Source organism: Dermacentor silvarum, chromosome 6, assembly GCF_013339745.2.
Source record: "Dermacentor silvarum isolate Dsil-2018 chromosome 6, BIME_Dsil_1.4, whole genome shotgun sequence".
Classification (NCBI taxonomy): Eukaryota; Metazoa; Arthropoda; class Arachnida; order Ixodida; family Ixodidae; genus Dermacentor; species Dermacentor silvarum.
This window is the reverse complement of record NC_051159.1, coordinates 127,296,335-127,313,993: the sequence shown is the minus strand read 5'-3', so window position 1 is coordinate 127,313,993 and position 17,659 is coordinate 127,296,335. Positions and strand designations below refer to the sequence as shown.

The following is a 17,659-nucleotide window of genomic DNA, read 5'->3' as shown; positions in this document are numbered from 1 at the left end:
TGATGTGTATATAGAGCGGGCTGTGCACTGTATACCCTTTAGAAGGTGTGTTATGCGACTGGAGCAAGGGTTTGAGAAGAAGGCGGAGGGGGCGGGGCGGGGGAGGGGAGGGGGAAGCAAAGGTTAGTGCTCGTTGCGCAGCCGAATAACTCCACCACAGCGCGACCAGCTCAGTGTCAGAGGGCAGTGCACACCGCACAACCCGGGCTTCCGAAAGCACGGCTTGTGGCAAGCAGCCTCGGCGATATGCGAGGTCAGTGAAGCTTCGCCCCCCTCCCCCCTTCTCTCTGCTTCGCTCGTTCGCCACGCTTCACTCATACTCTCTCCTCTTTCCCTGTGACGTCACTCCGGCGCTACAAGTGGGAGAGCGCAAGGGGTTACGCCGGACAAGCGCCTCCGAGCGCTCGTCCAGCGGTGCCGAAACTCGTTTGGTCCCACTCAACATACACACACGCACACATACTCGGCGGCAAAGGGGAGGCTGCAGTGGCAGTGCGCTTTGCCGGAGGGTTACGCCAAGCCGGCTCCGAACAACGTGGCGAGGAACGAAAACAGAGGACACAAAAAGAAAAGGAAAGCAAGTAATGATAATAATAAAGAAATAAAACTGCGGCGATAGAGACGAAGCAGCAAGAAAGGGCGGGGAATCGGGGGCAAGTCAGAGCGGGGCCCCCACTTAAGAAGTTCGCCGACCTTCCTCCTCGATGCCCGGCAGCTCGAAGGAAAATGACAGCGGCGGCGCGAAATGGAAGCAGCGCAGAGAACGAGCGGAGGAGAAAGTGAGCACCATGTCTCTGTGCGTGTGCGATGCTTTGCGGGGTCCGGAGGAGCGGGCGCGATGACACCAGCGAGGGCTTACGCGGGCGTGAAAGCGCGCGCATTACACACGCATGACGGAGGCGCGAACAAAACGAAGAGAGCCGCTTTCCTCGCACGCGGAGCCGCGCTATACAGTTGATACGTCGATGGTTCTTTAGAATGCGTTCGTGAGCTGATGTACGAATGTACAGATCTGGCGTTAACCAACGTGCCCAGGAGGACTTGTACGACAATTTCATTCGGAAGTCGCAATGCGTCTCACACGAGAATGCCTCCATGCTGTTCTTGAGGCAGACAGCGGAAACAAATTACTCGACACAAAGGAAGATGGACACAGCGCTGCGTCCTTCTTCCTTTCTGCTGTCGCGCTACCTTTGTCGCGCTGCTTGCCTCGAGACTGAAATACCGACTCGCCCAGCAAATAATTCTCCATGAAGCTATACAGGTATTCAGCAACATTTAGTCCACGACCGGAACGTCCATGTCAGTGTAACATTTTCTTGCCTCACACTCGCAAGGCAAGTACGATGGTACACGACTATATAGTACCACGTGATGGTACGCAGACCGCGTCACCGGTCCTCTACGCTTGCACGGCGCAGACTCCCCGAGAGCGCGGAGCTCGCACGTATACCAGTCCCGATCATGCAACGACTGCAGTCATATAGCAGAACGTGCCTAACTCATTTGTTACGGCCAACCACGGCCAATTAAAGCTGGTCGGCAAGGACCGACGCATGAAAACGCCACTCGCGTTCCCGTGAACGTATATACGGTCCTGGTACTACCTACAGATGCGCCGAAGCGTACGCGCGCTGAATACGGGAAACGTTTCAAATGACCGGCGCAAAACGGAAACGCGGGGCAAGCTGCAGGGAGGGACCGACACACCTTCGCAGTAATCACGCTGCTCCGGTGAGATTAACGCGGAGAGCTCCAAAGCGAAGCGTAAAAAATTAAGAGGGAGAAAGGTGCAGAATAGGGCGGGGGGGGGGGGGGGGGGGAGTAAGTACGGGTACATGACGAAGAGAGAGGAGGAGCAGGGTAGCATAGCGAGAGGAAAATAGGAGACAGCGTGTGTATTTCATTAGGATCACGCGACCGGAACGCATAATGTCTACCCCTGAACCTCCTCGACCGCGCATGTGGGGAACCAGCGCATGCTTGCGAAAGCGGCATGCGCTGAGCGGGCGTCGAAACTGCGGAAAGACGCAGTTCTCAACGCGCGCCACATTAATCAGACACAGTTTGACAGTCGTGAGGGCTTCCAGGTCGCATCGTATACTGCAGCTTGTCTCGAGGCGGGGAGGACTATAGCAGGCGCTAGGCTCTTAAAGACAACGACCATGAGTTCATTGCTCGAAAAAGTACAGTTTCCGTGTGCTCGCGTTTATGCGTGCCGTCTTCATGCAGAAACGCAATGAACTGCCGTTGGTGCCGCTCAGCTGGAGTCGGGGGACGTGTTCGCCAATTGAGTCGTAAGCATGTCCCCGTGACGCCCATCAGGACTCAGAGGGGTGGGAGATCGACGGACCCGAGACATCAACTAACAGGCTGCAATATGCTCGGTATCGAGAAAGCGCGTGTAGCTCCGTTACTTTAAGCGTCAAGACCGCGTACAAGGGCCGAGATGCACGTTGCTTCAGGAAGACCTGAGAGAGGCGGAACAGTCGAAGATAGAATGCTGCCAACGTTCATGCGAAGTCTCCTAGGCGAGGTACAAACTCAGTGGTATAGGCGAGCAAGGAAAGGGTTTTCGCTGGATTCTGTGACTGCATCGCGTATGACCAGAATGTGTCTACAGAGCGATGGATCGGTACGAATGAACACAGCCCCAGAAAAACTAGCAGGTTTCTTCTTTTACCTGCACCAGAACGGCCCCGATGAATACCAGAAATTTGCGACGTCACAATGACGCACCAACGCTTCCACACGGATGCTTACGCCTCCCCCCTGAATGAATCAATAAATAAAGATAAAGGTGGCGCGCGAGAGAGAGTTCTGCCTTCAATTTCACCAGTAGTAATGCCCCTTCTTAACCAACCAGATGAAGGTAAGAGCGTCGTCGGAATATTTTACTAGTGTAAGCTAATTTTAAACTTGCTCTTCAGTGTTTGTAGCTTTAAAACTAAGTGACCAGTGGAGTGCTATCTTCCATATCACGTCGGCAGCACGCACACAAGGTGCTGCACGCTATAGACTTTCTCGTGCTTCTCGCCTTTTTCGTGGCCTTCATCCGTACCTCTTGTTTGTTAAAACGGTGAGCAAAATCAGCATGCGTGGCACGTTCACGCTAGTGGAGGTGTAAGCGCTACCAGGAAGTAGGCGAGGCTGTTTTGGAATCGTTACGCACAATACAAAGCTCGAAATGACTATTTCTTTCTCTGTATATATTTCTCTTTTTTTTCCCCTTTGTTTTCTTTTTTGCTACGAATGAGTCGCTGCAATACCACATGATGGAAACAGCACGCCCGCAAACAAACACCGTATTTAGAATTCAAATACGGAAATAAAATAAAGAGAGAGTTGATGACTGTGAAATCAGAGAAGCGTGGCGGGTCCACATATTTCCCACACCAATAATTAATTAGTATAGTCTACCGCTCAACATAGGCGTGGCTCTATACATATTTATTGGGCGCTTACGCTGCCCCCCCCCCCCCCCCCCCCCTGATCTGACCTTTAATTTAGGTTACGCACCTCGCACGCATCGTACGATATTAGTCGAATAAAATCAAGCCAAAGATGACGAGTCTATAAGGCCTATACAACGTATATTGACTCATTGCATAAACGAAGTAACAGCCCACAAGTGGCGCACTATATTTCACAGACTACGTACAATTGAGAGAGAGAGAGAGAGATAACGAAGAGGGAAAGGTAGGGAGGTTAGCCAAGGACGTGCCCGGTTGGCTACCCTACACCTGGGGGAAGGGGATACAATACAATACAATAGAGAATTTATACTGCAAGCAATAGACTTGAGCGACCGCCTGTATAGATACGCGGCGCCTTGCCCGTAGGCCGTGTGCGTTTAGTCTAAACCCCTGTCTCCTCTCTATCGCTTGCACTACCTCCGCACGAGTAGGGTAGCAAACTGGAAAAAGTCTAGTTGACCTCGCTGCCGCCTTTTCCCCCTCGCTCCCTCTATATACAAATAGTCTACTGACATCCGGTACATAATATTGATGAAACTCTACATAATAAACCACAAAAACATCTTGAAGGCGCAAGATGATCTAAGGTAAGGCTTGTTATAGCTACTTGTAAGGTTTTAGCTACTATCATGGTCTACGGTATAGACTACAAAAACCAAAGAAGATTTAAGGTAAGGCAATTGTAGTTACACTTGTAAGATTTCAGCCACTATAACACGGCCACGCGATCTTCACAGCGACGACCGAACCGTCGAGATCGTATACAGAAAAACAAGAAATCCCTACGAGAGTCGGATAAACAACAAGATCACAGAAAAAAAAAAAGGTGAACAGGATGCAGGTGGCTTCCGGATTCGGAAAGTGGATGTGAAACGTGCGCGCGAGCTTCGTATATATACACATAGTCTCCGCGAGATCATGCAAGCTCGCAGGCAGGACTCAGACGCACCGCGTAGGCGCTTTTGGTGCGCATGCGTGCGTGAGCACGTATATATATATATATATATATATATATATATATATATATATATATATATATATATATATATATATGGGAAAAATGTCGTTGCTCGTGAAGTAGCCGCCACACACGAGGTGGCCCGACAAGCTGGCCAGAGGTGAAACTGAGAATTATGTGGGGACAGTTGCCGGAGTAAGGAAAGAAAGTAAAAGAAAACAACAAAGAAGAAAACGAGAAGGCCAAAAAAGCGACCAGGAAGGAAGAACGCAGAGGCGAGGGAACGGCGCGCGAGGAGCAGCTGCTCAGTGCGATCGAATTTCAAATTTTCGGAGGGGAAGAAAAGTAAAACAAAGCGTTTCTTTTTTTTTTTTTATCCGTACACTAGATAACTTGTTTCATTTTGATTAAACAGAAAGAAGACCCCGCCGCGTTTAATAATGATCACTCTGACGAGCGCAGTATGCGGAGAGAAAGAAACAATGAAAAAAAAAAAAATAATAAGGCCACGAGCAAAAGGAGGCAAGGCGTATTACAACGAGGGAGAAGACCACGAGGCCCGCAGGCACGCAGGCAGGAAGGAAGAAGGGCTCTGTGTGACGGCTTCCGATTTATATGCAGCTCCATTGCGCGGGCATGCATGGAGTCCATCTACACCACGTATTCACCTCTATATGCGCGCCCACTCCGTCAATCGGATATCGGCTCTACGCGGAGGCAAAATCAAGCCCCTACACGGCCCCCTCCGTGAACGTACGTTTTTTGTTTCGTTATTGTTCCAGTCTTCACTTTCACGCGCTTCTGATATTTGCTTTCCATATCCTAGCTGTTCTACATTTTCTTTTTTCTTTTTTTGCCCGCAGCCTCCCCGTTTCATCGGTCCAACGCTCTCCAGTTTGTGTGTGTGTGCACGCGCGCAGTCGCTCACACGTAGCTCAGGAAGCCAAAGAGAAGCGCAGCACGCTTATACACATTGATAGAGAGAGAGAGAGTATGTGAGAAAGGGGAATGCAGGCAGTTAAAGATACGAGCGTGAGTGGCGCAAAATAGGTAAAGAAGGGAAAATCCAGGTGCGCTCCTCGTACACCGCTTTAGCGGAGGGAGGCCTACGGATCGGTGAAAGCGAACAGCAGGAAAAGAGGAGGGGGGGGGGGGGAGGGTAGAGGCCAACGAAATCGGCGGCACGATTTGGGCCCATCACGGGTCGCCTTCGCCGGCGCTGCTATACATAGGAAACACGAGCGGGCATACAAAAGTATTTTTTTTCTTTCTTTTTTTTTTTCTTTGCGTTGTTGTTGCTGTGGCTCACTTACGATGTCGGTTGTTACATCGCCAAGTATTATACATACGAGGAAAGGAAAGTGTACGTACAGTGTCTTGTTTCGGCATCGCGTGGGCCGTCCCGCATTTATAGTCTCGGGAGATTACGCAAAGTGCGCCATGCGGAGACCGCGACGCCACGCCGTATATACGTATACGTCCCGCGGCTTTATTGTGCCGCGCGAATCATGCCACTTTTTCTTTTGTCTTCTTTCATCGCGCGCTGCCATATTTTCTCGCCGAGGCACGACAATGGCCGCATGCCACGGCATGTTCGCTGGTGCTTTTTGATAAGGGTAGGTTTCCGCAGCACCTCTCGCATGTACGGGGTACCATCCCAACGCGCGCCCTGGCCAGGTCGCGGAGATTACAAAAAGAGGAAGAAGAGGTGTGTGTGTGTGTATGCGTGTGTGAGGGGGGGGGGGGAGGGGTCTCGCAGGCCGGATATCCAAAGAGCACGTGCGCGACCGATAAGTCCGCGGAGTAGCGCAGGTACATGTTATACAAAAGATATACGCAGGCACGTGCGGATATAAGCGGCATGCGGCGACAGAAGTGCATTATGTTGCTCCTCTTGTCATGTATAGCTATATAGCTTCCTTCGCTTTCGCCCTTCGCTATTTCGGCGCTGATATGGGCGCTCTGGTTCTTGCTGAGAGGCTATACGCTGAACGAAATTCCGCATCGCGGTTTGCAAATATGGCCGCATGAGAGAGCAACACCAAGCCGACTCCGGTGCAACTGCAGAGCATATGCACACACAAATACACAGCGAGTTCAAGGTAATAAGTTTAAGCAGAAGTTCATTTTCATTTTTCATTTTATTGTTTCCGACACAATACAGGTCAGGCGAAGGTATGGCTAAAGGCAGAAAAGGCTGCCTGACAATGGCCCTACCACCCATGCACAGTTCAACAGCTTTTCCTCGAAAAGACGCCGAAGGCCAGATTGTATACTTATAGCTTCTAACGTTGGTTGGTTCGCTGTTCCAAAGTGCGAAGGCCCAGCTCGCGCTGAAAGCGTGTTTTGGTTCACACAAACTATTTCTTGCACAAACTGCAATTGACGCGTTCGCCATATATATAGTGCAATGCCTGGAATGCTTGCCTGCAATGACTGAACTCGTGCTTTATGCGTCTTCACGCGCAGCGCGGCCTACTCTGAAACCTATACCTTAAATTTGCACGGCACCTCCATAGAGCTGTATCACGTACTTGGTTCTTGGAGCAGTGCTGATAATACCGTGTGCGCAACGAAGGCTCTCTCATAGCCTTTCTCAGAGACCTGGCCTCGACCAGACACTTTAGTTACCTGGTGTACTGCGTGCGCTTGAATATGTTGGCTGCGTGTGTACTGTAAGTATCAATCTGTCATTTATTTTGTCATCTTGGTCATCTACAGTAAGATTCTATATAGGCGTATGGTCAGGCGAACATGTCCAGCATCAATTAAAGAGCATTCCTCTCTCTCTCTCTCTCTCTAAGATCGGCAAAGGCTCGGTCGTTAAGAGGGGGGTGTCAAAAACATCGAAAACAAACTTGTTCACACTTCACACGTGGCATAACCTATATATCTGTATCTTCGTTTTCCTTTATTCTTCTGGCCTCGATACATAACGTTACTTTTGTGGTCGGCGAAAACATCGTTCCGAGCAGAAGAGCAGCGTGAATGCAGCGCGAGTCAGAGGAACATCCAAGGAAAGAGAAACGGTTAGGTAATCGTCGGCAACAATGCTGCTGTGACCGCTACACACACTGCCGCTCGAGACGGGGGGACAGGAAAGCAAGCAAGCGAACACAGCCGAGAAGGAACAGCGCTGCGAGAGATATACAAGGAGAATAGCTTGGCGCCCGTACCGGGCGAGTGGTCAAGAACGTAAACAGATTAAGTCGTTAGAAGCCGCCGCGCCGGCCACACCACAAAGCGAGTGTCTTCCGGAAAGAGAATGGACATAGTGCGCGGTGTATGCAGCAGGGGCTGGAAATAACGCTGAATGGACGTGGCACGGCGTTAATATCTCACAACGCTCTCCGATTGTGTTCACCGTTCAAAGGCGGGTGTTTGCAAAGTCGATTGCTGACCGGGCGAGTGGGTACGTATGATATAACTGCGGTATATATAGAATCCGCGAAAATACGCGAAGCAGGAGCTCTGAAAGGAGTTACACGGTGTCAAAGATATACCGAAAACATGCTTAGCGCTTGCAGTGTACGAGCGGGGATTAAAAACTAAAAAAAAAAAAAAAAAAAAAAAAAAAAAAAAAACTGCGCGTATGTATACGTGTCGCCCGTAGCACACTTGAAGTCGTTTTTTTATTATTATTATTTTTTTTTACCGAGTGAAATGTCAAATAGATATTGGCGAACGAAAGAAGACTTGTACGGGGTGGGAGGTATTCTGTAAGTATCCACTTAGTGGACTGTGCACTTAGGCCACCGCTGATTGACTGAAGTTCAACTAGCGAGGAGAGACTGCTGTGGGCGCCTGCTCCCTTCTCGCTGGTATACCTCAGCCCTGCCAATCAGCACTTCAGCAGCAGCCGAAATGACAGTACACTAGGTGGACACTTACAGAGCACGCTTCCCCTCCCCAACCCTTGATGAGACCATGCAGGAATGAATATTGCACGCAGTTAATTTGTTATTAAGTCTGCTGGAAATAACTGCCAAACATACTGCGTGTCTCAGTGATGGAGGGAAAACGGACTTATTTCCATGTTACGTCGTGCATCATTTGACTAAGTGTCCACATAGTACAACCTCCCGCATTTTTAGCTATATCGCGCGAGCGTCCATCACGCGTCATTTTAGCGCTTTAAGCGGCGATAGACCGGCAGAAGTACTCTCAAGTGCACTAAGCACTCTCCTGTGCAAGAGTCGTGTAATGCGATGTTCCCTTCAGGACGACGTACGACCAGATTATAGTGTTCTCGCGCGATACAGATAAAAATGCGGGAGGCTGTACGTTATTCATAAGTTATGGTGAGATACGGAGTGGTCAAGAAATCCAGCAACCTCTTCGACCAACACAGCGACCAGGCTCCTCTTATAATATAACCTCGCACACCCGCCAACACGCTCTTGTGCGTCACATGCCCACAGAGCACCGCCAGAGGGCCCGGCAACGGGGGCTCTCGAAACTCGTGCAGTGGCTTCGAAACTATATACCGAGATATAGCCGGTGCGAGTTCCACAAACAGCGCGAAAGACACGGACAAACGAGAGGACGACAGATGTGTCGTCTTTCTATAACCCGTGTCTTCCGAGCCGTTTTCAAGTATACATGCATGCAGACAATGACGACGATGACATGATCATCCCCTTCGAAACGGGCCTGTGGAGCGTGCATGCCGCCAAGCTCGCTCCACCAAACCAAATCAAACCTAATCTAAACTAACCAACTAACCCAAACCAAGAGCACACTAAAGCACGAGAGGCATACTCGCGGACAACTGTCTGCGGCTATGAAGGGAAAGCTAAGGAGGCAAAGCGCGCACAAGTGAGAGCGCTTCTGAAAAGAGTCCTGCGTTTTAATCCACGTGAGTTTAGGCTGGGGCAGAGAAAACATAAACACCTTATTAGCAACAGTTAAATAAGACAGAACACACCACTGAGTGTAAAATTCACTGACTTTGTCGCTTTTCCCTTCTGCGTGTGGGCAAACGCGAAAACGTCGCACGCGGTAGCTGCGCCGATTCACCGTATGTTACGAGCAACCAAAAACCCCTGTCAAACGCTGCCGGACCTACTTGGCGCGATAACACGTGTGCAGCATCCACGCGCCCGTAGCTTCGTCCGCGAGTACAGTAGCCCTCCGATTCTAAACACGGGACGAATTCGAAGACTTGCACGCAGTGCAACGCGGCAAGCCGGGGGAGGCGCCGGTTCCTCCATGGCCTCGCATGTCCGTGCTTGCACGGGGCACTGCCGAGCGCCCTTCGGGCGACGGCGCGGCGACGAACGCGCGTCGGCGACGCCTGTCTCTTTTGTTCTTTTTCGCGCCGTTGCGGCCGCAAAATTCTATCAGGGCGAGACGACGTCCGTCTGAGCGGCTTCCTCTCCCCACAGCAGCCGCCGCGCACAAGGCTATGAGCTGCGGCGGCGGCGGCAGCACGCGCCAGCCGAGGTTTCGCTGTTTGCTGGCGCGCCCGCGCCAACTCCGGAACTTGGCGCGCGACGCGCATTCCGTCATGGACTCCCAAGCGCGCTGCCCGATGAACAAGCGGCGAAACAGAGGTGCTATTCTGGACGTTTTGAAAATTCCGTCATGTTGTCAAATTCTGCCGCGTTGGCGTTTTCCGCCGATCAGTGAGTGGGGGTAAGCCGCCCTACATGCATGTGAGTCGAGAACGGCGAATTCGACAATGCGGCGGGACTTGACGATGAACCGAAAAGCAAGCACCCCAGGCCGCACGCCCACGGGGCCAAAGCAGGCCCGGGTTGGTGTGTATGGTCGCGCGTGAGGACTCGGCGTGAGGACAGTTTTGCAGCGTCAGCGGTTATGAGTACATTGTACTTCCAGCGAAACTCTGTCCTCTCCTGTCCCGTCCAGCTTGACTCCTTCGCTGGCATCTGCCACGTCTGCACGTACCCTGTGCACGCAACGTTTACAGTCTACGCCAAAAGTTTGCAGAGCGCGTGATCTGAGAAAGAAATTGAATTTGCGAACAGTTTGTGACCGTATATAGCCGGTAAAACAGTACACAGGATGAACATCGGAATCGGTTTTACGGAATTTTTTAGAAATCGCCTATGGCAGATGGCACAATTTTTGCCGTTGAGCTTGATTACTCGAACTGGCGGACATTACTACTACGAGAAATCGAAACATATTCAACTCTTTAAGGCACATATTGCAATTTACGCATTATGGCCGGCGAGTTTGCGAGAAGTGTCCACTTGAAGTGAATTTCCAGGATGACACCAGTTTCGAGATTCCCCAAAGTGTGGAACGAAATACATGGGCGTTCCAGCTCATTTTGTGCTTCAATGCATAAAATAACGTTTTGTTAAAAACGTAAGTGGAGCGACAGTGCAGTTTTTCGGTCAGTTATGGCGCATATCTCCAAGCTGGTGTCATTCTGGAAATACATTTCCAAGTGGATACGCCTGAAAAAACTGACGGGCTACAATTCGTAAATTGCAATGTGTGCCATAAAGTAATTAAGAAGTTAATTAGTAACTTTTTGTTAATTATTTGAATAAATATTTAGATTTTTCGTGCACGTTATATCCGCCTCTCTGAACAATCCAGCTCAAGGACTAGCATTATATTATCTGCAACAAGCGATTTTTAAAAATTCCATTAAGTTTAAAGATGATAACGCCGTAGATACGTTGTTCGCATATATAATAATACAGTTTGGAAACAGAACCCAATTGACGTAGCTTTTCGTTCGTAATTACTCTTTGTAATTGGTGGCCACCTCAATATGTCCAATACCATGATTGGTTTACAGCATACGAACAGCTGGTAGCGTAAGATCTTTGTCTGCGACACGGGCCCGGAACACGGGCCCGTCTGCTGCAGAGATATTCAGGTTTTTATCAGATACAACGGCCTGCAAGCTTTTCGAGCAAACCGTACGTGGCCGCATCAGCTAGAGCGGCATGGAGGAGGAGCCTGGAATCGAATTTTCAAGTAATCGTCACAGGCAGACGAGAAGACATACCGAAGCGAAAACTTTTGAGGGCATACCGAGCAGACCCTGTGAGGCTACAGGCGAGAGCCCTATAAGGTGTTTGTGGTAAAAGTGTCAAGACCATAATAAAATTAAAATAAAAAAAAGAGAGAGAAAACGCTGCATGCAACTTCATTATAGAGCGTCGTTGCAGCCGGCTGAGAGACTTCTCCAAGTCTCTAGCGGCGCCGTTTTCTGCAAACTTGAGCGATCCGTGTGGAGACTCCGGCATCAGCTAAAGATTACTTTTGGAAATCCCCGAGGGCTGCATTCGTTTTCGGCGGACGCTGTTCTTGTTGTGTGCCCAAGAGTCCGCATAGGTACGCTAAGGATTTTAACGGTTCCTGCAACACGTTTCGATAAAGTTACTTCGTTACATTTTTAGAAATAGCCAGTCGCAAGCAGCTTATCGGCAGCTGACACGTATGTAGGCTTCGCGGCATTATCCGTGCGCGGAACCCAAACACTACATAGTCACTTTGTTTGGAGAGCCGAGACAGTCCGCTAAATTTGGGTCCGCTATTTCTAAAGCTACCGATTACGTCTATACGGCTTTCCTGATCTTCATTTTCTCAGTGACGCCGCCGAAAACTATATAGCGCGCATAAAAATTATCGGTGCCATATTATATACTGGGGAAAGATATGAGAACTAAACGTCAGGGAGGGCGCGTACAGACAAGCACCGCGTCTTGCCATCTGTCAGGCCCGCTCAGGGGCACGCGCGCCGATTAGTATATCGAGCGCTATACGCAATTTAGAACGGCGCCCTTCCACCGCAAGACATGCGGGCAAATGCTTTAAAGCGCCTAATGAACACCTTGGCGCGCGAAGTCCCGCGTCTCCATGCCGAAGGGCGTCGTTGGCTGTAACGAAGATTAACGGTATACATGCAGCCTCTGACACGCAGTGCAATTATACGCGACATGGGAGTGTGCCCGCGCGCGCGCGTTTGTGTGGGCCGCCGGGCGAGAAGAAAAGGAGCGAAAAAGCGCTGGGACAGAGGGCGGGCGCGCGAAGCACCCCTTCGCGAAAGCTAATAACTCGCGCGAGTCGAGAAGATTGCCGGCCAAGGGGGGCGTGGTCAGCGGATCGATCCGCAACCGCACTCGCATTGCCGCTACTGGGCGGGGCCCAGAAAGCGTATGGAATTCCCCCTGTGTACAGTAAACAAGCGGCACAAAGCGAGCAACAACGCGGCTTCTTGCGCGCGAGAGGCCGGCCGCAAGCGCGCGCCACGCGAATGTGTCCGCGCGCCACACTGAAGGGACCCGGTGGTCAGGTGAAGAGCAAAACAGCCGCACTACAGAGCTCGCCCCAACACGTGTTTCGCCGTGGCTGAAGCGGCTGCAGGCCATAAGGCTAAACTGCAGATGCATCTCCGTAACGCTTCTATCCAACGACGTCAACAGTCGTTTGAACAGTAATGCGTACAAGCCCTCGACTCGTATACGTGTAGCTGAGAAGCTGAACTCCACTGAGAGAAGTGTCCTGATTTAAAAATGTCGACGGACGTTTGAGTCAATAAGTATATGGAGATGTACACCATGGTGTACGGTTGTTGAAAGCGTTACGATCGCAAAATTGTAGTGAATGCATGTCCCCGTAACATTGTTTGTCAGTGAACCCAACATGGCGCGGCAGCGCCTAAAGCTTCGTGTGAAGATTCTCCAGTAGAATGCAGACATGCACGACACATTGTGCGAAGCTACACACGAAACGTACGTGTTTAAACGATATATATATATATATATATATATATATATATATATATATATATATATATATATATATATATATATATAAAGAAGAAAAGTATAGGAACATTAAATACAAAAATAAATCAATGGGCAAGCTTGAACAGCCAATGAGATCAAACTTGCCACATGTGGCGTCACAACGAAGATATTACGACGTGATCCCCGTCATTCTGAGTGGTTTATTTGCACTGACTTTGCTGAAGACGTCAGTTACAAACAAATAACAATGAGGTTCCAACATTCTTCTCGAACTTGGCGGCGGCGCTGCTATACAGCTGACGCGAATGCGTCGTCACGGGCTTCGTGTTACTTCCCGTGATGCCAGTGGAAGCTGCAGGTGCAGGAATTTTAACGTGGCACCACTAGCCGTCACTTAATTGTTTGGAGTCATTACTGGCTAACCGAGCTAGCTTCTACTCACAGTATGATTGGGTCATTTGCAATGCCAAAGGCGTAAGCCACCATCACTGTTTTTCGGCCCACACATGCCTTTGACGTGAGCATGTGCGGCATTTATGGACACGTTTAACTTAGCGTTTAATGCCTCTTGTGTCCGCTTCTGTTTATTTAAGACTAATATAAGTACATGTAATTATACATAAAATATTACGACATCTTCTCAATGTCGTACGATGAGCCCTTACCAGCTTAATTCGCCCCCACCGGGGCAAGCCTATGACCTTGGTAACCAATTTTGTACTTAAGGCCGGCTGCGTTGGAACTCGCGTTTCGCAATCTCCAGACAGCTTTCGCTATACCCGAGATTCAACTAAGTGCTTGAGACAACTTAAAAGCGCCGACTCCGAACATAATACATATGTATGAAGCACCTGTCATGCCTCCGCTAAGCCCTTTCTTGTAATCGCCACTGCTGGCTATCATGAGACGTTCAGCACATGCCGCGCCACATTGTAGGTCACGAGGCATAAATTCCTTTAATAATATTCGGTTGAGCGCTGCTAATCGAACTTTTCATATGGCGTGAAGCCTTTCTCGGGCAGGCTTTCCGCAAGAAATTAGAATTTTCAGAAAAGTAAAAAGAAAAATTATTCAGACAAGGGCATTGACGCTTGCGACGCTTGTGGCTACGTAGAGCCCATGATTCCAGAGATGTGTTCTTGTATGTTCATTGTTGATATACATTGTGGAGGACGGTGTATTGTGGTAGTATCCTGTTGCTTTTCTCTTTTTCTTTACTTTCTTTTTTTCACACAGATTGCAGTGAGCTTGTGTTCTAGTTCTGAACTTGAATTGTGAACAGATGGCTTATGAGTCGCGGCTTCTGAACTACTCGCAGGAACTCGTTCTTGAGTGCTTTTTGCATCGTTATGGCTTCGTTCTTCTCAGAGTGTCCGTCTTTTTATTGAACGCCGGAGTAGATTAGTATAACCGAACATCTGCTTACATACGTTCTTTTTTTAAGTGTCGAAGTCACTCTATAAAGACGGCAATATCTGTCGTCGGGCTCTGTTGTCGGGATCTACATGTGGTACGCCACGGGCGCTCCAAAGCTCTGAACAGTAAGTGCAGCACTGAACGTCTTAACCTCCTCGGATATGGAGCTAGGACACTTGAACGAAGACCGTACCGTGAGACCGATCTCGCCGGCGGTGGCTTCGAAACTTTTGACAAAGACTGTATACATAAACTCTGTGTCGTTTTAATGACAATAGCTGGTCGCATGCAATGGCAACGTTCTGGTCTGCGCGGCCACAAAACTATACTATATACTTGCAAAATGTTGGCTGTCGCCCGTAAATCGCAGTGAATCACACAAGCAGGCTTCCGCCCATTAAGAGTCCTATCGTGGGAAAGCCAGCTTCGCAGGGGTTCTCTACGTACGTGCAGACCTATACACTACCGCGTCTAAGATCCGTGCTTATGGCCTTATCACTGTGTTGTCACGCCTATTATCGCACAACGGAGGTGACTCACAGACTTCAATGTGCGAATACTGTCGCAGTGTGACTGGGGCGTCAAGCATGCACGAGGTGCTTAAGGGTAACCTGCAACTCCCAAAAAGTCACAGAAGACTTACAAAAAGAAAACGAACGCGGTCGCCACTGCACGATTAGCCAGAATGCCACACCACATGAGAATGTAAAAAAAAAAAAATGCTGGTACGAACATCAACGAGTGTGTCCTACATGCCAGTGTACACCAGCCACAATTAAGATCCCTCAGCCGAAGCTATAGATCTTAAAGCCATCTTCGCAGACTAAGACTAAGCAGATGAGCTCATCTCAAGCAATTGCGCTCGATGTCGCGAAAACAGCATCGAAAATACGACAAAATCTTTCCACAAGTTTAGCTCGAAACAAAGCGCTTGTGTTGCTACCACGGACAAGTTGCGATGAAAAACATTATTACCTAACCATGCAATCCGTTTCTCGGCAGAAAGCACGAAGAAAGAAATCTCCCGCGGCGCTCTCCACTTCTAAAAACATGTTTGCATAAGCGAATAGCCTTCAGCTTACACCTAAAAACAGCGTGCATGTTGTTATGGTACGGGGCGTGTTGCTAAAGCACGACTTTGCAGCTTAAAAAGAACGAAACATACATAGTTGCAACCGCTTGCTTCATCCCCGACCTCGCGCAGCTGCCGCACTGACTGTTACAACAGATTGTCCTGCACAAGGTTAACAAAAACACACGTATTCTTCGTATAAGTGAAACCACCGAACATAACTAGCGAAGCCACAAATGTCAAAGCAGCTATTCGACGGTCAGCGATGTAACTGGTCGCTGCCAATTATCTTTCTAATGTCAGCTCCTTATGTGTTGCCACAAAGCCCGCGGGAGTGCTCAGAACATATAAGACCCCTTCAAGCTCTTATTGCGTCGGAAAACATGCTCCATTGGCTGATTGCGCACGTGTGCAGAGCGCAGCACGTGATGCTGCTGACCTATAGTTCTCCCAACAATCTAGCGAGCATCATGGAACTATATAGGAACTGCGAACACAACGGCGTGACCCACAATCAAAGAACAGATACACATGTAAAGGTGTGCACTTCATTCTATCGGCGCTAGCCAGCCTCCCACCCTATTACATAACGTGCATTGTATGCGATCGGAAAACGAACAATGTCCCACGGTCGATATGAATCGGGTCAAGCACGCAGCGGCCGCGGCGACACAGAAATGTGGCAGCGGTGTTTCGCACAGGGTTTAGGTGATGAAAAACTGGCGATATGCATGTACGACTTACCGGACCCCGGATGAAGAAACGAATACATCAGTGCTTCGAGTATGTGCGTATATCCAATGTTGTTCGATGACCCGAACAACTTGCGCTTGGAACAGCCAGTCCTGCAACAGAAGGTACGACAGATTAGAAACGGAAGCTTTTTCACACGCTGGCATATTCAGTACACACGATGGCACACACTGTATACGCTAAACATATCAACGTCTAACAATTACGCTCAACGTTTATGAGATAAGAGGCCTCCTCCTATAATCTGCAGGGGAGGTAAATTACGTAATGTGAGCTGAGCCGGAATAACACAACATAGTTCTTCTGGTTCTTTCGCGACGACGTAAAAAATCGATGTTTTGATTATACGTGCAGTTGTGCGTAAACAACAGTAAAAAATAATTATAAGGTAAAAATAAAAGGCAGCAGACTTCAGCGATTGCTTGGGTTCTGAACTCGTTTATTGCGACAGCAGCGTTCTCCCACTGTGAAGACCTCCACGTTATTTTTGTTTGCCTGCATTTTCCTCAAATAATTGCGCTCATCCACAACGAGTCATTGGACCAGAAGCCAGCGGTTATAGAGCGGATGATTGGGGGCAGGGATGCGGTAGTATAAAAATGTATTCATTTAATGTAGGACATCGAAAACGCAAACGTTGAAACGACATTTAATATTTAAACGATAAGTAAGAATTCTGATACTACATAAATAAAAGTGTGGATTAGATACATAAGCTGTGATTTTATCATATTTGCGGTGTGCGCAACTTTCTCTCCGTGACATAGTAGCGCATGTTGGGGAGGTCTATAAATACGTACACGGACAGAATGTAGCACTCTCGGACTCCACGTGTTTCGTAGACTAAATTTACTTTTTGCTAAAATCTATAGCATTAGGGAACTTTTTGTTCGCAGCTGTTTGGACAAAGATTTTATGTGTTGGCGATCCAGCGTTTTATAAAACTATTTGGAATATACTCGATTCAGACAATCTTGCTGTATTATGTTTATTTTCCCTTCTCTTGCGTGTTAATATGGTGAAATTTCGTTGTGGCAAGTGTAATAAAGTTTCAAGAACCTGCGGCATTTAAAATGACCTTTAAGAATAAACTTTCCCAACACAATATCCGAAATTGTATGAGTAAATCAATGTTTTCGAGCCACCGGGGATGATGACGTTGCTGAATTATAAAGGCTTCTTGCTTTTTCAGGCTTTCTGCTTCCAGGTAACATGGTTTCGAATCTCAGTGGTGGCAGCTGCGGAT

General features: G+C 48.8%; 1 protein-coding gene across 1 annotated transcript in view; it reads right to left on the bottom strand.

Moving 5' to 3' along the window:
- LOC125946398 (uncharacterized) overlaps positions 1 to 17,659 on the bottom strand; it is a 116,336-nt gene that overhangs the window by 40,433 nt on the left and 58,244 nt on the right. The window contains exon 2 of the mRNA XM_049669460.1: positions 16,405 to 16,505. Within this exon, the coding sequence (XP_049525417.1) occupies positions 16,405 to 16,505 (101 nt within the window). The remainder of the gene's footprint in view (positions 1 to 16,404; positions 16,506 to 17,659) is intronic.